Source organism: Muscardinus avellanarius, assembly GCF_963383645.1.
Source record: "Muscardinus avellanarius genome assembly, chromosome: 10".
In the NCBI taxonomy this organism is placed as follows: Eukaryota; Metazoa; Chordata; class Mammalia; order Rodentia; family Gliridae; genus Muscardinus; species Muscardinus avellanarius.
Genome location: NC_137796.1, coordinates 76844391 through 76868659, shown reverse-complemented (window position 1 = coordinate 76868659; position 24269 = coordinate 76844391). Strand labels below are relative to the sequence as shown.

Genomic DNA, 24269 nt, shown 5'->3' with positions numbered 1-24269 from the left:
ATTTAACAGCAAACATATATAATGACCAGGCAGCTAAATCTGAAGATAAGGTGGCCACAGAATGATATATTCCCTCCACAAGTCACCAGCAGTTGTAATATCAGATCCAAATACCTCTTCGTGCCAGTTTTCTCTGAACCAGACCATCTGATCGACGATGCCTTCCAGGGAAGACAGAAGGGTGGGGTGGAGCTCTCGCTGCATGTGCATGATTCGGCTGCAGCGCCACATGGGTGCTGTTGCTCTTATGGGCCCTGGATCTGATGCAGAATGGGACTGGTTACCCACTGAACTTGGCTGCTGCTGTCCAGAATCTGAGAGCAACACACACAACGCCAATGTCAGCGCAGAACCGACCAATGTCGAGCCTGGAGCTCTACAGGACCCACTGGCCAAAGGAACGCTGGTTCCTGCCTGAGTGGAAATCGCCCCAAGACCCTTCCCCAGGGACAATGTGGAGAATGCCCTGGTTCTAAGGACAGTTGTGCAGACTGACTTAGGGACAGAGAGAACAGTCATCTATAATTTGGCTTCAAAATAGTTCAGAGAAAAACAAACAAACAAACAAACAAACAACCGTGTGTGTTGCAAGAAGGCAATGCTACCTGGTAAGTCCAGGTGAGGCTGCGCCCCTGTGTGCTCCTCTCTACCTTTTTTGTAAGTTTGAACATCTTAAGAAGAAAACGGTTGGGAAACTACTTCTTAATACAATCCTTGCTACTAAAGCTCAATGAATCTGAAAATAGTTAATAAACAAATCTCCATTTTTCATCCAGGAAAGACAAACCTCATTTGTAAAATAATAATTTTGAAAAATTTACCTGTGAGAACAATGTGGGAACTCTTCATGACTAGTTTTCTGGCTTAACAAAACTTACTTAGTCTTGGAACTAAAAAAAAATCTTAATTTTCAAATGATCAAGATAAGAGACGTAAAATGCGTTGTGCGCCCCAATCCACTGCTTCTCATTGACCTGTGGCGCCGCCACAGTCTAAAAACATCATCCCCTTACGCCTCTCAGCATTAAAGCCTGTGAGGCAAATGGCCCTTCAACTGTTTACAAAGTGCCATGCTGAGTGGGTACCTCACTATGGTAGTTATTTCTTACATACTAAGGTTACCTGTCCAACATAGCTTATTCTGAGTCAATTTTTAGAAACAGTTCTAATAAGACTTAACGTTGATTTTTCTAACAGCTGAAGACATTCCTTCTAAACAACATATATGCACAGCAACTGACATTCATATTGCTTTATTACTAAGGAGAATTAAAATTTCTCAATTTTCTATATTTAAAAAATGTATATATATATACTTTTTCTATCTACAGATCCATCACTCAGATCAATACTCTACTGCACTGTGGCAGAGGAGAAACACATTTACTCAGGTCAGCTTTGTCCTCCGGCTTCTGGCCACGCCTAGGAGGGGCACTGTGGGCGGGGGTCCACGGCGGGGTTTTCCCAGACCAGGCTGGCGGCACCACCTGGGACTCACCGCTCTTGTAGCGCTCCCGCTGCTCTATTTTCAGGGTCAGGTAAAGAGTCCGGATGGGAAAGTAGACGGCTTGGGGATACACTCGTCCCACCTGCTCAAGAGACAGGAAGCCATGAATAGCACTGCTCCTGACCGCACTTTCTGGATGAAGAGAATTTGTACTGAAAATGGCAGATGCCAAGTAGGAAATAGGGATTTCTGGTCTGCATTTGTTTTGAGGAAGCAAATACTGCACCACTAATCAAAGACACAAGGCCAGATTAAACAGCAGATGAAATATTATGTTCAATTTTTAAATACCCAAGAGAGCTAGGTATGGTGACACACACCCATAATTCTAGCATCGCAGGTTCGAGAATAGCCTCAACAAATAGTAAGACACTTATAAACCTAGCAAGACTGTTTCAAAATAAAATAAAATAGGGCTGGGCATATAGCTAGGAGGTAGAATGCTCTTGGGTTCAATACCCAGACACACACACACACACACACACACACACACACACACACACACACACACACGGCAGACTAACATGTGCATTTCATTCTGACCAAGGACCATTCATAACAGAGGAATAGAACTTTCATTTAGTAAGTGTGAAGAAGGCAAAAGACACTGGGTATCCTACCCAAGCAAAAGAAAAGAATCATAAGTAACAGTTAACTATTAATATAGGGCCTAAGTCACTGCAGAATGATTGACTATTAGTCCCTTTTTTCAAGTAACTTTTATTCTGTGCAACTACAGGAAGGAGTCTGATGATTGTCTATCTGAGGTAAGGAACACCAGTTATCATTTATTACCTGGATCTTTCTAGATGTGCCTGCATGTTGAGAGAGGAGGGAGTAACATGTTATCTGCCATAGGCCAAGGGGTGCCTGGCTAACATAATGTTAAGAGATAGTCCACAAGTGATAATATCAAGCAGACCAAGTCTGTATTTTGAAAAATAAAATCTAAGCAAAATCCCAGGGAAAAAAATAATTTCTGCGTGCTACACGTATCCTGATAATCAAGAAAGGACTATCAAGCCGGGCATGGTAATCCCTGCACTTGGGAGGCTGAGATAGGAGGATTGCGGTTCATGGCCAGCCTCAGTTACTTAGTGAGGCTCTCAGCAATTTAGTGAGACCCTGTTTCCAAATAAAATATAAAATTGGTCTGGGAGTGTAGCTTGGAGATTGAAGGCCCCTGGGTTTCATCCCCAGTACTACAAAAAAAAAAAAAAAAAAAAGACTGTCAATGGAACTGGGACCTGACCAACTCCCAGCCCCATCCCAGTCTCTACCTGCAAGAATTGCCATCTCTCACAGGTGCAGATGACCTACAGAACGGGTGACATTCAGCTAGGCGTGATGGCACACGCTTGTAATCACAGAATTTGGGAGGCTGAGACAGGAGGATCGAAGTTCGGGAACAGCCTCAGCTACTCAGTGAGGCCTTCTGAAACTTAGTGAGACCCTGTTTCAAAAATAAAAAATAGCTGGGCGAGGTGGCGCATACTTGTAATCCCAGTACTTGAGAAGCTGATACAGGAGGATCGTATAGGTTCGAAGCCAACCTCAGCCACTTAGTGAGGCTCTCAGCAACTTAGTGAGACCCTGTTTCCAAATAAAATATAAAATAGGTCTGGGAGTATAGTCCAGAGGTAGAAAGCCCCTGGGTTCCATCCCCAGTACCACAAGAAAGAAAAGAAAAGAAAAGAAAAGAAAAGAGAAAAGAAAAGAGAGAGAGAGAGAGAGAGAGAGAGAGAGAGAGAAAGAAAGAGAAAGAAAGAAAAAATAGGGCTGGGGATGTAGCTTGGAGGTAGAATGCCCTTGGATTCCAACCCCAGTACTGCAAACAAATAAACAAACAAACAAACAAACAAACGGTGGCATTCACAAGGAAGTATAAGTCTCAAGGGAGTTCTGAAGGTCTCCTCGCAAAGGACTGAAAATCAGATCCAAATCCTGACCAGACACCCATTTCCCTGTAGAGTACCACTAGCAATCTTACATCTTTTTTTTTTTTTTTTTTTTTCGGTACTGGAGATGGAACTCAGGGGCATTCTACCTCTGAGTGACATCTCCAGCCCTATTTTTTTTTTTTTTTTTTTGGGATTTTGTATTTTGAAACAAGGTCTCACTGAGTTGCACAAGACCTCACTGAGTAGCTGAGGCTGTCTGCGAACTGTGATCCTCCTGTCTCAGCCTCCCAAATGCTAAGATTACAAGCGTGGATCACCACGCCCGGCGTCATCTTTTATCTTAATAGAAGCTCATTTTACTTGCACCTTATGTGGGAAGATATTCAAGTAAAACATTATAATTTTAATATAGTACTGCTATTTGATTCCAACTCTGATGTATTCTTCAGTAGTGTGTGTGTGTGTGTGTGTGTGTGTGTGTGTGTGTATTACTATGGATTGAATCCAGGGACATTCTACCTCTGAACTATATCCCTCCACCCCTTTTTATTTTTTGTTTGAAAAAAAGACCTTGCTAGGCTACTGAGAGTCTTGCTCTGTGGCTGAGGCTATCTTTGGAATTGTAATTCACCTATCTCAGCCTTCCAAGTACTGGGATTATATGAATGCACTACCACAACCAGCCTTTAATAACTTTCCATTATTTTGATTTTTGTATGTGGGTGTGTGTGCATGGTACTGAAGGTTCAACTCAGGGGCACTGTAGGACCATGTTATACCCTCAGCCCTTTTTGATTTTTATTTTATTTTTTAGCATTGGGGATTGATCCCAAAGGCATTCTACCTTCAAGATATACTCCTCAGCCTAATTTTTTTCTTATTTGGAAACAGGGTCTCACTGGGTTGCTGAGAACCTCCCTAAGTTGCTGAGGCTGGCTTTGAACTTGCAATCCTCCTGTCTCAGCCTAACAAGTACTGGGATTATAATAAGTATGTTCCACGATACCCAGCTCAATGTTTTTTTTTTGGCATGTGAATCCGGAGATTAAACACAGGGGCATTCTATCTCTGAGCTATACCCCCAGCCCTATTTTTTATGCCTTATTTTTTAAACAAAGTCTCACTACGCTGGGGAGAGCCGAACCAAATAGCTGAGGATGGCCGTGAACCTGTGATCCTGTCTCAGCCTCCCAAATACTGGGATTACAAGTCCATACCAGGCTCTGGCTCAATTTTTATTTTTCAATTTTTATTTTTAAAAGGGGTCTTCCGAAGTTGCCTGGGCTGACCTCAAACACGTGATCCTCCTATTTTAGCTTCAAGTACTGGGATTATAGGTGTGCACCGAGATACCTGGCTTTAATTATATCTAAATGTTTAAAATTTCTTGCCTTTTGGACTATTTTCAAGACTTTGAGCATTCAAGCATGCTCTCTTGAAAGACTGCAAATGAAGACAAAATTGCTTTGTGAACAAGACATCTTGTGATACTTACCTGGCTGATGAGGTTCAAAAGCAGTTTGCCCTCGGAGCCGACCAGGCAGGTGAGCAGCTGTGGGATCCAGGCCAACCACTGGATGGGCGGCACTCCAATGCAGTACTTGTCTACAGCATCCGCTAAGGTGTTTTTGTCATCATCAAAACTCAAAAGCCAGAGCACCTAATGTAGAGGCAAAGTTCTAGAGTTGAGTGGTAATGGTAGTTCTGAATCACTCAATCAAATGACTTATTCAATTTATACTTTAAAATCTACATTGGGTAGCTTTTAGTGGTCATGTGGAAAACTATCTACCAGAAAGCCAATATTACTGATAAGCTTAACATAGAAATCTTATAGTTAAATAAAACCTGAAATTTAAATAATTTTTCTCCTGATTATTCATTGATCCCATCTGCTTACCAACAGCGACCAGGACTGCCATACAGCGACAGGCAAATGGCTGAGGCTTGCCAGTTTGCTAATTCACACCTGTGACCTCACCCAATCATGATGTGGATTTTTTTTTTTTTGGCTAAAATCTCAAATCGTCATCACCCTAGCACCAAGTAGGTCACCTACTGGCAGCTTATCTAGTGAACTTTACTATATACATGTACTGATATATATGCCAAATGTTGATATTAAATCAAGGAATTCTATAAACTTACAACCTTAACCTTTTAATGGATAAAAAGGAAATAATTTATTCCATAGTTTTCTGCAAGAATTCTTGGTTTTATTTCTCTGTTTCTTGGGAGGGAGGAGAGAAAGCAATATGAAGAAGGGTTCTCAATTTGAAGAGATCCTTTGTTGGACAAGCACATCCCAACACCTGTCCTGCATCCAGGGCTGTGACAAGGGCACTTCATGAGATAGGCCACGAGCAGCCACCAAAGGACGCCAACCCCGTGATGGCCAGTGAGATGCCACTGTCTGATGGGTGTCCAGGAGGTGAGCTCTAACTTCAGTTCCCCTCCTCAGACAGCACTAAACAAAGTCCTGAGACCCAGGCTGCAGGTGAAGTTTTTGCCATGCACAAGTCCTGGGATGCTAAGGATGTCTAGGCCTCTGATTTTTTTAGCTTCAAAAAGAAACTATCAAAGACACTTTGAAGAGTGATAAGAATTAGAAATTAAGGCATGAAATCAGGCCTCACAACCAGCAGGGCTTAAGGAATTATAGCTACATTTCCATCCAAACTTAAAGGCTACCAGATGGTCTTGGGCCAAAGCTGGTTTATTCAGTCTCACCTTAGCTAAGTATTTCCTTGATTTGCTCTCATTCTGATGCCGACATGCGTGCAGGTAACAAGTAATGGCAGACACCCCAAGATGCAGTTGTCTTTCCTTCACAAAGATGTTCTCTAGGTAGTCACCCCACATGGCCCAGGCCTTTACCAGGACATCATGCATCTGCACAGCTGCAGAAAAAGCCTTGTTTGCTTCCTCGGACCTGAGAGGAAATGCAAATAAAAACATATTTCATGTAACATGAACCCAACCATTTTGAAGTGAACACTTGAGTGGCATTTAACATGTCCATGATGTGCACTCTTAATCACTTTGATCCTCCCAACTACAACCCCGGTAACCAATGCTTTGTGCCTCTGTGGATCTACGTACTATGCATGTAACATATAAGTCAAATCATACATCCTACAATCTCCTGAATCTGGCTTCACGTGGCATAGTGCTTCTGAGGTCCTTTCATGACAAACATGTATCAGAACTTCATTTCCTTCTGTAACTGAGTAATATTCCATAGTACAGAAGACCACATGTGTTGATCCATCTATTTGTGATGTTTCTATATTTTGGCTACAGTGAGTAGTATTGCTATAAATATTCCTGATCAAGTATCTGTTTCAGTTCTTGTGGATATATGCCAAGGAGTACACTCACTAGATCATATAACGAGTCTATGTTTACTTTTTTGTGAACTGTCAGACGATTTTCCACAGTAATGAAACCATTTTACTATCAGTAATATACAAGATGTATCAAGGAAAGTACAGACACATCTCCTTTATGAATATAAATGTGAACATTACCCACAAAAACTAGTAAACCAATTCTAGCAACATTTGAAAAAGATTATTCACCACAATTATGTGGGATTTATCCAGCAATAAAAGGGTGGCTCAGCATTAAAAAAAAAATCAATGTGAGACATATGAACAGGATAAGGGAAAAAAAACATGATAATCTCAATTACAATGAAAAAGCCATTTCATAAAGCCCCAAATCCTATCATAATAAAAACATTTAGCAAACATAGAAGTGAATTCCTCAACCCTGATAAAGGGCATCTACAAAACACCCAAAGCCCACATGACACTTAACAGCCAAAGACTGAAAGCCTGGCCCCAAAATGGAGAAAAATAAAAAATTCTCTAATTCAACAAAGTGTCTGAGGCTCTAGTCAGGACAAAAGAGTAAGAAAAAGAAATACAAGTCATCCTAATTGGAAAAGAAGATGTATAGTAGCTCTACTTACAGATTACATAAAATATAGTCAGAAAATCCTATCATCAGGTAACACAGCACACATACACACAGCATATAAACTCAGCCAGGTTCAAAATATAAAATCAATACCCCAGATTGTTGTGTATCTATCTATACATTAGCAACGAACAGTCTGAAAATGAATTTAAGAAAACAACTAACATCCAACAGACCAAGAGTATTTAGAAATACATTTAACATAAAGTACAAGCCTTGGGGCTAGGGAGATAGCCCAGCGGCAGAGCAGGTGCCTGGCACACCTGAGGTCCTGTGTTCTATCTCCAGACCCCCCCACAAAAAGGCTTCCACATGCTAAATGAAAATAAAGACCCAAATTAATGGAAAGACATTCTGTGCTCATGCATTCAGAGACTGAATATTGTTAAATGGCAAAGTACTTCTCAAACTTATCTAGAGTCGATACCCTGTCTATCAATATCACCTGCTTCCCCCCACTCCTCAGAAATAGATAAGTTAAAGTAACCTAAATCTATATGGAAGAATAAGAAACCCCAAATGACAGATGAGAATTGAGAGTCTAAAATAAACCAATACATATCTAGTAAAAGACCACAAGTTCACCCATGTGTGGTGGCACATGTTTGTAATCCCAGGACTTGGGAGGCTGAGACAGAAGGATTGCAGGTTTGCGGCCAGTCTCAGCAACTGTGAGGCACTCTACAACTTACTAAGACCCTGTTCCAAATTTAAAAAATAAAATAAAATATAGCTCAGAGTTAGAATGCCCCTGGGTTCAATTACCAGTGTCTCTGTCTGTCTGTTTGTGTGTGTGTGTGTCTCTCTCTCTCTCTCTCTCTCTCTCCCACACACACACACACACACACACACACACACACACACGTAAATAAATAAATGATCACAAGTTCAAGGCCAGTCTCAGCAACTTGGTGAGACCCTGTTTCAAAATAAAAAGGTTATGGCTCAGTGGTAGGGCATGCCTTGGTTCATTCCCCTGTATCTCCCCCCCGACACACACACACAGTGAGAAGACAATGCATAAATTGTGAGAAACTGCTTTCAAATCATTTATCTGAAAAAAAATTTTAACTAGATACATCATGATGAATGGACTACAAAACTATGGGATATGTATACAATGGGATTTTACTCAGCCATAAAGAAGAATAAAATTACATAATTTGCAAGGAAATAGATGCAACTGGAGAACAATATGCTAAATGAGATTAGTCAGTCACAAAAATTAAAAATTGGCTCCTCTCCCTAATATATGGATGCTAAGGAGAAAAAGGGTCACAGGAGGACTCTAGACAAAGGAGAAACCACAGATGAGAAAACAAGGCGACCTGAGGGGGAAGGTAGGGCGGAGAGGGACATCCCCGAAATCACATGATGTACATTCACAAACATATCAGAGTCAATCACTAAGCCAAACAGGAGAGGAGGGGGAATGGGGTGGGAGTTGGGGAAGGGCTAAATGAGTGATATATGCCCCTACCACCTTTACCCAATTAAGAAGTATGACTACATCCAGGCACATGGTGGCGCACCCTTGCAATCCCGGCATTTAGGAGGCCGAGAATGGAGGATCGCGGTTCGCAGACAGCTTCAGCTACTTAATGAGGCCCTCTTTCAAAATTAATGAATAAAGCCGGGCGTGGTGGCGCACGCTTGTAATCCCAGCATTTGGAAGGCTGAGACTGGAGGATGGCGGTTCGCAGACAGCCTCAGCTACCTAGTGAGGCCCTTTGCAATGCAGTGAGACCCTGTTTCAAAATAAAGAATAAAAAATAGGGCAGGGGATGTAGCTCAGAGGTCGAATACTCCTGGGTTTCACCCCCAGACCCGCAAAAAGAATAAAAAATAAGGCTGGGGGTGTAACTCAAAGGCAGAATGCCCCTGGGTTCCATCCCCAGTAGCATAAAAAAAAAAAAAAAGTATGACTACAATACACCAATAAAAGAAAAAAAAGTCGGAGTGTGGGAGTTTACACATATATGGCAATTGGCAGGCAGCATCTTGTAAGGACATCTCATTTATATACTGTTACAAAACTTCGTCCAATGTTTGTATCTCTAAAATAGGGCTTGGCAACCTTTTCCTGTAATGGGCCAGAGAGTGAATGTTTTAGGCTTTGCAAAACATACAATTCCACCACAACTCCTCAGCCCTGCAGCAACAGGATGGAAGCAGCCTCAGACAATATCAATGGGTATGATGAGTTCCCATATAACTTGGCCCCTGGGCCACAGCTTATGGACTGTTTCTCTAAAACAAGAATCACCTGCCCGCCCGGGCGTGGTGGAGAACATGTGCACACTTGTAATCCCAGCATTTGGGAGGCTGAGACAGGAGGATCCCAGTTACCTGATAGCCTCAGTTATTTAGTGAGGTGCTTTGCAACTAAGTAAGACCTTGTTTCAAAATAAAGAATAAAACATAGGGCTAGAGTTGTAGCGTGGAGGTAGAATGACCCTGGGTTCTGTCCCCACTACCCCCAAAAAACAAACCAAAACAAAACAAAAAAACATTTCCTTAAAGAACCAAATCCAACATGGCAACATGGCAGGCTGAAAAATTGGCAAAATAAATACACGTTATCAACAGTTCTGTGGTCACAAGTTCGTCTTTAAAAATCTTTTAAGTACTACAGATCAGACTGGCTTTCCTAATTTACTGCAAGTTATAAACTGTGCAGAAGCATAATATCTAAAAAAAAAAAAAAAAAATACACCAACCATCACAAAGTTAAAACAGTTTCTAGCTCAAATTTCCCACTAGCTTCAAGTTCTAAATAATGTGGTAGGTGTTTTCCTATTCCCCTCTTCCCATGTAACATACATACTTGTTGATCTGAGCCAAGAACATTCCCTTCAATGCATAAAATTCAGCAGTCATCTCTTTTGTAAAGTATTTCAAGTTTGTAGATTCAATAACTTCAAGGCCCTATTTTAAAAAAAAATAAGCAAAAGACAAACTCTTAAAAGTTCTAGATGATAATATAAAAATTTCATAAAAATATTATGTAGGCAATGTCCTTTTCCCCCACCTCCAAGTTCTCTCCAGCCCTCTTTTATTTGTATTAATTAATTAATTAATTAATTTAGTGATACTGGTGATGGAAACCAGGTGCATTCTACCTCTGAGCTACAGCCCCAGTCCTATTTCTTATTCTTTATTTTGAAACAGGGTCTCACCGAGTTGCAAAGAACCTCACTAAGTAGCTGAGGGTGTCCGTGAACCGCAATCCACCTGTCTCAGCCTCCCAAATGCTGGGATTACAAGCGTGCGCCACTACACCTGGCTTTACTTTTATTTTGAAACAGGGTCTTGCTAGGTTGATGGGAATCTCACTACTTGCTGAGACTGTCCTCAAACCTACAATCCTTGTCTGTCTCAGACTCCCAAGTACCAGGATTATAGGTATATATGCCATCATGCCGGGCTTAGACAATAAATATTGAAAACCAAAGACATAAGTACTTTAACAAAAGACACGCCTACCATTAATATTGGTTGACTGGCAAGTAGTATCTAAACTGAATTACTAAATGCCAAACTTAGTGTCTCCAACTCATATGTCTAGTCATATTCATTGCTCTTTTTACCTGTTTCTCTGAATACAGCCCAAATCTGCCTTACATCCTTATTATTCTGTGGTCTTTCTTTCCTTAAACACACCAAACGAGGCAAATGGTAGAATAGAAATTCATAAGTGTAATTCAAATACTCAAGTTGTTTCCCTTCGACTTATTTTGGAATGATTATTTCCCACTGCTCAGGCTGTATTTATACCTTCTAGTCCTGCTTCCTCTTCTCTAGCCCAGGAGCCCTCGCTCACTCTTCACTGTGCCCTCTGGTGGGGGGAAGGACTCTGACCCAAGGACCCTACCTGCATGCACTCATTTTTGCCCATTACTCCTGCCAGCTGGAGGTAGCATTTAACTTGCTGTCGAATCTTCTGGAAGCAGTCCACGATAGGAACAGTTGGAATCGTATGAATACGACTCAATATATCCAGTGCTACGTTGACTAATCCTTGCTTTCGGGCAATTTTCCCATACTGGATGATTGCTGAAGCTGATGCGTGAACCCCAAGCATAGCATTATTTGAACTTGGATCATGCTGGGAACTATTTTCATATGCAGTTACAATAGCTAGAGAGCAAAGAAATGAATTATCAGTCCACGTCAAATATTTTTAAAGTATTCCACAATAAGGCTTAAATAAAAAATGAAAAACACATACATGGCTTATGAAAACAGGAAGCTCTGCCTTATTTTCCTTGTATTAATATCACAAGTAAATTATAAAAGTTGCAAACTATGGAGTTGAGCCTTACTCCTTTTTTTTTTTTTTTTTTTTTTTTTTTGCAGCACTGGGAGTTGAATGTGGAGGCATTCTGCCTCTGAGCTACATCCCTAGCACTATGATTATTTTGAAAAAGGGCCTCATCAAGTAGCCGAGGCTGGCCATGAACCTGTGATCTTCCTGTGTCAGCCTCCCAAGTACTGGGATTATAAGCGTGTAGCTGAACATTACTCTCTTAGCTAACTAAATAATGAGATGGTGAAGATTGTCCCAAACGCACAGATGCCTGACAGGTTGGGGGATGAATCAGGAACCCAGAGCCACTTGATATTAGCTGCTCCTGGGAAAGGACTTCAAGACAGAGTGCCACCACTTGGTGCTTGATCTTACTGGTCTGCACTCAGCACTAATTCTCTTAAGTAGAAAAATTTAACATGTAAGGAAAAACAAACAAACAAAAAGCTTCCCACCATCTTTCCTATCTTTATCTTTACCCTCAAACTACCTGCCTTACCCACCCCAAAATAAAAATCTGGGGGGGAAAAAAAAAACAAAAAACAAAAACAAAAAAACAAAGACATGAAACCAGCACAGCGGGGCGTCTGGGAAATTACATGATGAATGCATGCCGGACCAGGTCGGTTTACCCTGGTAATGGTGCTGCCTCCACATGAAGATGCTGCTCCAGTGGGACAAGTCATCAGACACGATGGGCAGCCGGTTCCTCCAGGTCTTCACCACTGTCTTCATGTCATGGAGGCTGTTATTCCTCCCCAGGTTGGTTGGCTGTAAACCTGCATTTATCTGCGCAGCCTCCTGAAGTTCAATGATTTGCTGGGCTGCCTAGCGGGGCCAGCATAAGAGATTCCACCGTAAGCAATACGTGAGAGATTAAGCAGAAACAACCCACGGAGCCAGCCAGGATTCAGATTCCTGTGAAACCTTATGACACCATCACCAAAGGAAATACTTTACACAGGTACCGTAGCTTTCACATTCAATTTATTATTCACCAGAACACAAGTTTGCTCAAGGCTTCCCTCAGTTTAAAAACCTCAGCATGTCTCCTGCAGGACTGAAAATAGGGAGGACACTGGCACAGATTGAGCCTTGCTGGTGATCCGCAAGCTACGACCCTGTCTTCCATTTCCTTTGCCACCCACTCCAACTGACTCTCTCTCTACCAGTGTCTAAGATCAGAGCAGCCTCATCTTCCTACCTACAAAGACCTTCTTCAACATAGAACTTAAACCCAATAACCCCATGGGGCATCTTAAAACAGTTCTAAGGTCTCTTTGGGCTGACAGGTACATTTTGGGTCGCATTCTTTCCAAGTCTGTCTAGTCTTCGCTCTTTAACCACAGATGATTGCTGGTTCCAAACTCCTGATGCCCTTTCTTTATCTATACACCCTGGCCACAATTTTAAGTCTACTCAAATCTCCCCATCAAATTCCATCTCTCCTTCCCCTGACCTCCAAGGCGCCACGTGGGTTTCTTCTTTCCCTAAATCCCTATGTTTTTTGTTGTACTGGCATGGAGCCAAATCTATCTCCCTCCTAATTTTAAATATTGCTTAACAGATAAGTTCTCTCCCGCAGACTGGATGCTCCTCTAGGCAGAATATTGTTTTTTGAATCTCTCAAGCATAACCCACAGTTTAGTATTCTGAATCTTGTTGTTTGATCTTAATTTTAAAAATTGCCTAGAAGAACTTGGGCCTTTCATTTATACTTCAAATTTAGTCCATCACATTCAGATTTCTGAAATCTTTAAATCCTACCCTGCCATTAGAGTTTCAAAGCTTAATGAAAACTGAACAAGCTATTTTATAAGAGATTTACTAAGATATAATTAAGATACCATTAAGTTCACACATTAAAGTGATGATGTGGTATATTTTAATATATCCTCAAAGTTGTACAACCACCACCACTAGCTAATGATAGAATATTCACACCACTTCCCCAAAGAAGCCCAGTACATGAGGGTGTGCGAAGAAAAGGGAACACTCTGGACTCCTTGGGTCTCTTCTAAACATATACACAGGATGTGCATGGGTCTTCAAGCTTCCCATGAACATGCTAGCGCTTTTGAAATATCCCTATGGCTACCTCATTCCCCAACTTCCCAGTGATGACGTTCACCACCAGTGGTCATCAGGGACATGCACATTAAAACCCAAACAGGATGCCATCTGACATCTGACAGAACGTTTTATCTTGAAAGTTTCTGGTTCCACTGTCTTGTGTTTTCATGTTGAAAATACTTTTGCTTTTTGAGTGTCAATTTCTTCCTAATACTATTTCTTAATGTAACATCTTTACCTGGCATGTATTTTAACTATTTTTGTGTAGTGTAAACTGAAACATGCACATTTTGTACATTGTGCTTTCTCGTGGGACGTATGCAAGTGTGATCAGTTGTTTTTCATCATTTGGTTGCACTGACCTAGGAATGGTGGTCATATCAAAAATAAATTTAAAAATGACCATTCTTTTAAATAAAATTAACTTTTAAATGTTTATAGGAGTATGTGCTTTAAAATGATTTGAAATTTGTAATATTTTTGTCATGAACTGTACTGCTTCTAATTATTGTAATGTAATAAAATAGTTATGGTGAACAAAAATAAATAAATAAAATTTCACAGACAACAAGGGCTGGTGAGGATGTTGAGAAAAGAGAACCAATCCCTGTGTACTGTTAAGGGCAAGAATATAAATTAATATCGCCACTGTAGAAAACAGTACAGAGGTTCCACAGAGAAGTAAACAGTACGCATGACATCCAGCACTCCCGCTTCTGCTGGACGTCCAGATGAGCTGAAGTGTGTACCCTGCGCTCATGTGCACTGCAGCATCGTTCACAACAGCTGCTGTAGATAAGCACCACATCTTTTTCATCCAGTCATCTGCTTACTCTGATTCTGTATCTTGGCTACTCTGAGTAATGCTGATCCTATGATTTCACTTCAGATGGAATTCAAAAAAGCTGAACTCAAACAAAGTAGGAGAGTGGTTACCAGAGGCTGGGTAGGGAGATGGGAGAGGAGAGGGGAGAGGTTGATCAGAGGATAGAAAATTTCAGTTGGAAATTTTCAGTTAGGAGAAATAAGCTTCAGTGATCTATTGCACAAAATGGTGACTATAATAAATAATGCATGGTAAAAGTGTTTTCTATACAAAATACTGTAAATACGTGAGGCAATGAATTTGCTGATATAATCAATTCTATAATATAAACATGTATCAGAGTGTCACATTGAGCTGGGTGTGGTGGCACATGCCTGTAATCTTAGTACTTGAGAGGCTGAAATAGGATCGAAGGTTTGAGACCAACCTACGTAATTCGGCAAGAATCTCAGGAATAGAATGAGACCCTGTTTCAAAACAAAACTAAAAGTCAGGTGTGGTGGTGCACGTTTGTAATCCCAGCATTCCGGAGGCTGAGACTGATGGATCGCGGTTCGCAGACAGCCTCAGCTACTTAAGTGAGGCTCTTTGTAACTCAATGAGACCCTGTTTCAAAATAAAGAATAAAAAAATAGGGCAGGGGTGTATCTTGGAGATCAAATGCCCCTGGGCTCCATCCACAGACCCCCCCCCCCAAAAAAAAAAAAAAAAAGGCTGAGATGTAGCTTGGCGGTAGAACACACACACACACACACACACACACACACACACACACACACACTCTCTCTCTCTCTCTCTCTCTCTCTCTCTCTCACATTGGCTGGACACAGTGGCACACATTTGCAATCCCAATAATTAGGGGGCAGAGACAGGAGGATCACAGGTTTGAGGCCAGTACTACAGGGTAACTTAGCAATATAGGGTTTTTTTTTTTTCAAATTTAGAAAAATAAAAAGGACTGGGAGTATAGTTCAGAGCTGAAACACCTCTGGGTTCAGTCCCTAGTATACAAAAAACAACCAAGCAAAACTACACTGTATCTCATAAATATAAAAAACAGTCAATTTAAAAAAAGTAGTAGCTGGGGGACTTCCGGGAAGATGGCGACCGAGAAAAGCGGGGCTTAAGAGCCCCGCTAACAACCAATCTCCATTACCACAAAATCAGTGCCTTTCATAGCCAGAAAACACCATCATCAGTGAAACAAAAAATCACCAGGCTCCAGAGAGAAAGCGGACTGAGAACAGAGCCACAGAGGAGATAACCGGCCTCACGCCCGAGGATGCGGCAGAGGCGGCAGCAGCGCCATACTGCCGGCAGCACCGGCAAATTCATGGGAAGGCTACAGCAAGCCGAACAGCCAGGCGGGATTTCTCCGCGCAGAGAACATCTAAAGCTCCCAGTGGCCGAGCTCAGCACACGCTGCAGGGATTCAGAGTGGAAATCAAAACCAAGAAGAAAAACAGCCCCACAGCCGAGGGCGTAGCAGCGGGGCCATATTGCCACCGGCGGCAGCAGCAGAGAATTCACCGAATCCAGTACAGCTACATCTGCGTACTCAAGAACAGTGAGTCAAATTGCGGGCCACAGAGGAGAAATCCCAGTACTGTACTCCCTGGGACTTGACCCAGTGGGGGAGGGGCGGTGGCAGAGATATCACACCATAGGAGAACGTGCAACCTGGCACCCCCACAGTCTAAAGCAGCCTCTATCGACTCTCTGGGTCGGAGAGTCTGTGATAAAACCCAGTAAAGGAGTAGTGGGGTCTGAGATACTACTGACTCGAGATGCAGAACACCTTAAGTGAAGTCATAGTGACCCAAGGGAAGAACCCAGAGAAGGCACAAACATCCGAAATCATGGGAAAGAGGAATAATACTGGAGCAATAAATGCCCACAACCCCACAACATCAGAACCCGATAAAACAGAAAATCAGAGATTTCTAGAAGATCAAATCAGGAAAATAACTGTAGAAATAATAGAGGTGCTTCGAAAAGAACTCAGAGAGAGCCAAAAAGAGATAAAGGATGCAATTAATGAAGTAAAGGCCTCAATTCAAAGCACAAACAACCGATTAGAACACATGGAGAACAGAATCTCACTCTTAGAAGATGAGCAATCCAAAAATGAACGCATAGTTTCTAATCTAGAAAAAAATATCCGACAGCAGGAATCTGATACTGAAGAAATATGGGCCCATTTTAAGAGAGCTAACCTAAGAATAATTGGAATAGAGGAGGGAAAAGAAGGGATCAACAATCTCTTCAAGGAAGTAATAGCAGAAAATTTTCCAGACATAGAGCAAGAGGTCGATACACAGGTCCAGGAAACTTATAGAACTCCCTTTAGACAGAATCGGAGAAGAGGATCCCCACGCCACATAATTGTCAAAATGACCAATGTGGAAGCCAAGCAGAGAATCTTAAAGGCAACAAAAGCAAAGGGCCAAGTGACATTCAGAGGCAAACCAATTAGAATCACTCCAGACGTCCCAAACCAAGTTATGAGAGCCAGAAGGGCTTGGAGTAACATATTCCAAACTCTGAAAGAAAACAACGTCCAGCCAAAAATTTCCTACCCAGCAAAACTTTCTATCAAATTAGATGGAGAAATAAGAAGCTTCCATGACAAACAGAAACTGAAGGAATTTGTCTTCAAAACCAGCACTAGAGAAAATACTCAAAGAGATTAACTACAAAGAAGAAATAGGTAACACACTCCAGAACTAGAGAAACAAGATTTTCCATCCAACAGACAACTAAGATTGGTTATCTGTGGAGATTCATTATTTATGTTAGTCTTTTACCTATCTCTAAAGGGTATTGTTTGCCTTTATTGTTGTTAATTTCTAGGATTTCTAGTTGGAATATTAATATACCTTCAGATATAGCATTTGGAAATATTTTATCCCATTCTATTAGTAACTGTTAACTCTGTTTACATTGTCTTTGGATATACAATTTTTTAAAAAATTTTTTAGGGAGTTTGTATACTCCTCTGTTGCCTGTGCCATTAAAATCATAACCAAGAAATCACTGCCAATTTCAATGTTGTGAGGTTTAATGACCCAGATTTTCTCCTAAAAGTTTATAGTCTTAAGATTTATATTTAGGTCTATTATCTATTTTGAGTTAATATTTGTATATGGGATTAGGTAAGGGTCCAATTTTATTCTTTTCCATGTAATTATTATTTTTTAACAATATTTAGTTAAAAGATTAATATTTCCACCACCAAATGTTCGTGGAAACCTTGTCAAAAATAACTTGACAATATAGGGAAGAATTTAGCTCTAGGCTTTAACTCCAATGGTTTATATATCTGCCTTTAGAATAGTACTACACTGTTTCAATTTTTGTAGCTTTATATGGTTTGAAATCAGAAAATATATATCTTCTAGCTTTGTTCTTATTCAAGATCGTTTTGGGTACCTAGAGTCCATATTCCATATTAGGATAGATTTTTTTCTGAAAAATAAATATATAAATATGATAGTTTCACCTAAAAAATAGAAAAAAAAATATTCTCTGGTAAGAAAGAAAGCAAAAAGAAATATTGAAATGTTATCTTTAAGTCATCAAAAGCTTGGTATCAGACAAATGAAACTGTTATATGAGATTATCATTTTTAATTTTAGATAAATTGCCATAATACTAGATGTCAACTACTAAGCCAAGCATGGGAGGGAGGGATAGGGAGAGAATGGGGTGGGGATTGGGTGGGGGCTGACTGGGAAAAGTGTGCATGTATGTCTACAAAAGTATGTATCCTACTATGATGTATGAATACAGTGCACCAATAAAAATAAATAAATTAATTAATTAATTTTAAAAAAATAGTAGCTAAGCTGGGCGTGGTGGCGCATGCTTGTAATCCCAGCATTCGGGAGGCTGAGACAGGTTTGTGGACAGCCTGAGCTACTTATTGAGGCCCTCTGCAACTCAGAGAGACCTGGTTTCAAATTAAAGAATAAAAAATAGGGCTAGGGGTGTAGCTCAGAGGTCGAATGCCCCTGGGTTTCATCCCAGACCCACAAAAAAATAAAAAAAATAATAAAAAAAAGTAGCTGCCTGCAGTGGTACACCCCTGATCCCAGCTATTAAGGAGGCTGAAAAAGAAGGATCACTGGACAGCACAGTGAGACCCATCTAAAAAAATCAAAATGATACAAAATGAAGTGATATTAAATAGCTTCCTAAAAGCATTCTTATATGTTAAAATTTCTTAGTTTTATTGGTTAGTAATGGTACTGGAGGGTTCTTTAAAGTCACAATTATCTACAATCAAAGTAATAAACAGAAGATTAGATTGTCAGCCATAAGGAAAGCAGTGAAAGGGAAACGACTGCCTTTGATCTTACCCACAATACACGCACACAAGGTAATGTCTGAAATGCTGCCATTTACTTCAATACTTCATGCTTTAAACATGCACTATTTATTCATAATTAGCTGATATTCAAAATTGATACTTTCTTCATTGACACACTTAACTGCTCATAAATGCAAACTGTTTTTCTGCAAAAAAAACCAAAACAACTTTTTCCCAATAACTATAAAAATAAGCAACCCACTTTCAGAGGAAAAAGGCTACTCTCTTTTTTCTTCTTTCCTGGCGATAGAATCCAGGGGCATTTCTACTTCTGAGCTATACCTCCCAAGTCCTTTCTATTTTGAAACAGGGTGTTGCTAAGTTGATGAGAATCTAAGTTGCTGAGGTTGGCCTCGAACCACACCCAACTGATAAAGTGTACTCTTGAGAAAAAGTTTAGCCAGACATGGTGGCATACCTGTAATCCCAGTATCTGGGAGACCGAGACAGGAGGATCACATGTTTGAAGCCAGTCTTAGCAATTTAGCAAGACTCTGGGCAACTTAGTGAAACCCTATTTCCAAATCAAAATAAAATAGGGCTGGGGGGGGGGGTATAGCTCTGAGATAGAATGCCCCTGGGTTCAATACCCAGCACAAAAAAGAAAGAAAAAAGAAAGGAAGGCCTCAGCATACTTTAATAATATAGGTATTATATGTTTGCAAAATAAATATCTACAGGGCATACTTTCAGAAAATGCAAAATGTAATTGAAGAGACACAAAACAAAAACTTCAAAACAATTATTTCAATAAACTTCTAGACCACTCTGAGGAAGACACAAAAAAATCTAAGCACATTAATAAGCAAATAAACTGCCATGGTCTGAATATGGTTTGCCCTTCCCAAAACTCATGGTGGAATACCCCACTACAAGATATTAAAGAGGGAAACTTAAACCAACCATGAGGTTTTGAGGTAAGGCCTATGGGAGGTGATGGGGATGGGATGGAGTCCCCATGACTGCATACCGGTGGCATTATAAGGAGAGAGTCACCAAAGAAACACACACACACACACACACACACACACACACACACACACACACACACTCCGTGTCTCTCACCAGCTGATGAGCTGCACCACCTTGGCACTCTGCCAATAAGAAGTCCACCACAAGATACCATCCCTCAACCATGGACCTCCAGAAACATGAGCTCAAATAAGCCTCTTTTCTTTATAACTTACCCCTAATTAAAAAAAAAAAATCAACATCCTAGTTAAGTTTCAAAACTATTATTTCAAGAGAAACCAATGTCTATGTGGAATTCTGCCGTAACACGGGCCTGCAGTTTCACTCGGCAGTAACACCCGTGGCTGCCTATGCAAGGCACCAGAGATAAACTGGGGCAAACGTGACAGACCTGAGATGCAGGCACGGGAGTCTATGTGTATGTGTGCGTGGAGACTAGGAGGACTAGGAAGTATTCACTGGGCAGAATTGTACGTAGGGTCGGCAAAGGATACCTTGATTTTAGAGAAAATGATTTGTGGCTGGTATGGGTGGACAAACTGTTAGAAACTACAAGAGATACACAAAAGATTTCAGGGAAGAAGCCTTTTTTATTTGCAGTACTAGGGATGGAATCCAGGGACATTGAACCTTCAAGCTACACCTCCAGCCCTATTTTTTATTCTTTATTTTGAAACAGGGTCTCACTGAGTTGTAGAGGTCCTCACTAAGTAGCTGAGGCTGTCCATGAACCACAATCCTGATTCAGCCTCCCGAACGCTGGGATCACAAGCATGTGCCACCATGCCCGGCTAGGGCAGGGGCCTTTTAACAGTCATGCTAGGAGTCTCAGGGCTGAACAGTGGCATAACACTGATTATGGTACACTGGGCACCAAAGAAAATCCCTATAGCAAAAATCAAAATCACTTGTGAAAATGTTTTTAGCCACCAGGACATTAAATTCCCCAGAAATTCCCAAACTGAGAAGTACCAGATTTTTTTCTTGATATTTCAACCCTGAGGATGGGTTTACGTGGAAAAGGACAAGATGAAGGGAAGACATTTGCTCTGCACTCTCTCAGGCCCAGGGCCTCCACCTGGCACCACTGGACCTGCTGCAGTGGGCGGGCTGAGCTCAGGCGTGGGCGCTATACTCACCTGCAGAAGGGGCGTGTGCACATGGGATACCACATGGGGCAGCCGCCGCCACTCACGGATGGCCAAGCTGCTGGCCATTTCCACCAGGCGCTCGATGAAGCTGAGCTGCTGCTCCTCAGGGTGGCAGATGGCCAGGTATCCCCGGTACATGTTGACTTTCCATGCCATCTCTTTTGGACAGCTTACCTCCACCTGTAAAGAAGATTGCATAGGAATTGGTGGGCATCTTCCCCTCAGTATAAAGTGTCAAAAAAGGAAAAGTTCACGTTCTTATGGCCAATTATAAAAAGCAAAAAGCAGAACTTTGACTCTAAGTAGAAACTTATTTCTTTAGAGAAGTCATGCAACTAGACTGTCTTTTCTAGATACTCTCCTTTCCCTGAATTCGAGTGGTCAATCTCTCTAGCTATGAAAGCACATGACAAAAGCTCCCTGGGCAGGACAAAAAGGAATTGTACTCTGTACCAATTCTCACATTGTACACTTACTTCCTCAAGAAAATTTAGTTTAAAATAAATGTGCAGCTTAACCAAGTTAATGACTCAACCTCACATCATATATGTATAACTTCTATCAAATATAACAGATTTTGAGTATGAGATTTTTTTCATTCAATAAATTATTATTTAGCTGGGCATGGTGGTGCATGCTTGTAATCCCAGCATTCGGGAGGCTGAGACCAGAGAATTGTGGTTCGCGGACAGCCTCAGCTACCTAGTGAGGCCCCCTCTGCAACTCGGTGAGACCCGGTTTCAAAATAAAGAATAAAAAATAGGGCAGGGGCTGTAGCTCAGAGGCCGAATGCCCTTGGGTTCCACCCCCAGACACGCAGAAAAAAAAAAAATTTGTGTGTGGGTGTGCGCGCGCACGCATGCACGCAAGTAATGGGGATTGAACCCAGAGGCATTCTGCCTCCAAGCTACACCCCTAGCCCTATTCTATTTTATTTATTTATTAAAAAAAAAATTTTTTTCTCCGTGTATGGGGGTGGAGCCCAGGGGGCATTCGACCTCTGGGCTACACCTCCTGCCCTATTTTTTATTCTTTATTTTGAAACCGGGTCTCACTGAGTTGCAGAGGGTCTCACTAAGTAGCTGAGGCTGTCCGCGAACTGCGATCCTCAGGTCTCAGCCTCCCAAATGCTGGGATTCCAAGCGTGCGCCACCATGCCTGGCTCTCTATTTTATTTTGAAATGGGGTCTCACTAAGTTGTTGAGGGCCTCAATAATTTGCTGTGGCTGGCCTCGAATCTGGGATCCTTCTGTTTCAGCCTCCCAAGTACTTGAATTACAAGCCGGTGCCACGGCGTCTGGCTTCATTTAATAAATTCTGATGAATAACAGCAAACACACCAGGCCCTAGGTTGATTCAGCTCATCCTCTGTTAAATCAGTTTCAACATTTCTGCTGACACAATTGGCTCTGGTCTTCCAAATTTTTGCACATTATTATTTTTGTTCTCAGAGTCTAAGAACTCCACACCTGATATTAATGAATGTAACTGAAAGAGGAATAGCTAGTTTATAATTTCACTTAAACTTAGGAAGGGTATTAGAAATAACCAAAAGGAATGTTTCTTTCCTATGGGCTATCTTTCAACTGCCAAAGTGCCCAGCTCAGCCTAAGTGAAGAGACAGCTCCAAAAGACATGAACTTCTGGAAAAAGCAGCCTGGGCAGCCCAGTGCTCACTGCCACCATGACCAGGGGATGGGAGGGCGTCCCACCTGCACCAGCGCCTCCTTCATGGCGGTCCAGTTAGACACCCGCCAAGCACACTCCAGGACGAGGTAGGGGTTTATGTGACCCTTGGACTGGCCGTACTCTGTCAAGGCTTCCCACTGGTTCAGCTCCTTGGAGCACCTAGAAGACCAGGAGTTCAAGAGCAGCTAGGTCACCAGAGCACAGACAGACCGGAAGGGCAGGACAAGATTTTATGGAGGAAGTCTTCACTAGAAAAGAACAGCACAGCAGGGGCACGGACCGCCCTGGGACACCAAGACAGCTTCGCTGCAGGGCGAACCACCTGCCCCTCAGTCATCAGGACCCACCCACCATGCCGCTGAGAGCCCAAAGCCCAAAGGGGGCAAGAATCATTTACTGTTTCTCTATCAGCACATTTCACTACTCAAAATTTTATATGCAGTTCTTAGATTTTCATTTGTTCTTATTCTTTACATGACCATGAAGTAGCAATAGACGCTTTTAAGTTTAAAAATACTTGTCATGAGGAATTCTCAGAGATTTTTCCTTGCTTCCTTTAGCTGCCTTGAACACATCAAACCCTGTGTTCAGCTTACCGAATCCAGTGGTCTTCCCAGAGCTGGTACTCCGGAAAAATGGCAGGAGATGCATTACTTCTTTCATGTTCTTTCTTGGCTTTATCCATTGCCTTTTCGTAAGATTCTTGAGCCTGGAAATTTATGAATGGTTTTAAGCCACTGTTTAAGTAGGAACAACTTTTCAAACTGTCTGAGGCAAGGTGTACCACTTAGGTTCTTCTCCAAGACCACCTGATGCCCCCAACTCACTATTCAGAGAGAACAGGTGAGAGTGGGAGAGGAGGGAGGCGGTGTGATCCCCACCCAGATAGAAGGGAGGGAGGCCATGCAGACCTGGGATCGTCTCGTGTCCTCTAGCGATCAAGAGCCATGGGGCCATGACTGTTTTTCGAGTTGCTGCACCATAGTGTCCTATAGAGTGCTAAAACTCGGGCCCTGCAACTGTGGTCCATGGCACAGTGGAAGGACAAACCTGAGGCTTAAAATTTAACCACTCAGCCAGGTGTGGTGGCGCACACTTGTAATCCCAGCACTTGGGAGGCTGAGACAGAGGACCATAACTTCAGGCCAGGGTCAGTTACTTAGTGAGACCCTGTTTCAAAATAAAGAAAAAAAAACTGGGTTGAAGTGGAGCTCAGAGGTAGAGCACCCCTGTATTCAGTCCCTAGTACCACCACCACCACCACCACCACACACACACACACACACACACACACACACACACACAAAAGCTGGGCGTGGTGGCACTTGTAATCCCTGCGCTTGAGAGGCGGAGACAGGAGGATTGTGCTGGTTCGAAGCCAGACATGTTGGCTTAAGAGACCCTGTTTCCAAATAAAAATATAAAAATAGGTCTGGGAGTGTAGCCCAGAGGTAGAAGGGCTTCCAGGAACCCCAGTATCGCAAA

The 24269-nt window shown here is 41.8% G+C and overlaps 1 protein-coding gene across 4 annotated transcripts in view; it reads right to left on the bottom strand.

Moving 5' to 3' along the window:
- Window positions 1-24269, bottom strand: part of TRRAP (transformation/transcription domain associated protein) — a gene marked incomplete at both ends in the record, with an annotated part of 131090 nt that overhangs the window by 18160 nt on the left and 88661 nt on the right. For 2 of the 4 annotated variants that reach the window (XM_080702487.1, XM_080702489.1), the window contains 10 exons: window positions 115-314; window positions 1499-1589; window positions 4904-5068; window positions 6139-6340; window positions 10220-10320; window positions 11267-11532; window positions 12334-12529; window positions 21084-21275; window positions 22808-22943; window positions 23381-23493. In XM_080702487.1, coding sequence (XP_080558613.1) covers window positions 115-314; window positions 1499-1589; window positions 4904-5068; window positions 6139-6340; window positions 10220-10320; window positions 11267-11532; window positions 12334-12529; window positions 21084-21275; window positions 22808-22943; window positions 23381-23493 — 1662 coding nt within the window. Of the gene's footprint in view, window positions 1-114; window positions 315-1498; window positions 1590-4903; window positions 5069-6138; window positions 6341-10219; window positions 10321-11266; window positions 11533-12300; window positions 12530-21083; window positions 21276-22807; window positions 22944-23380; window positions 23494-24269 lie in introns of all 4 variants that reach the window. The other 2 variants (XM_080702488.1, XM_080702490.1) reach the window with 2 other exon arrangements.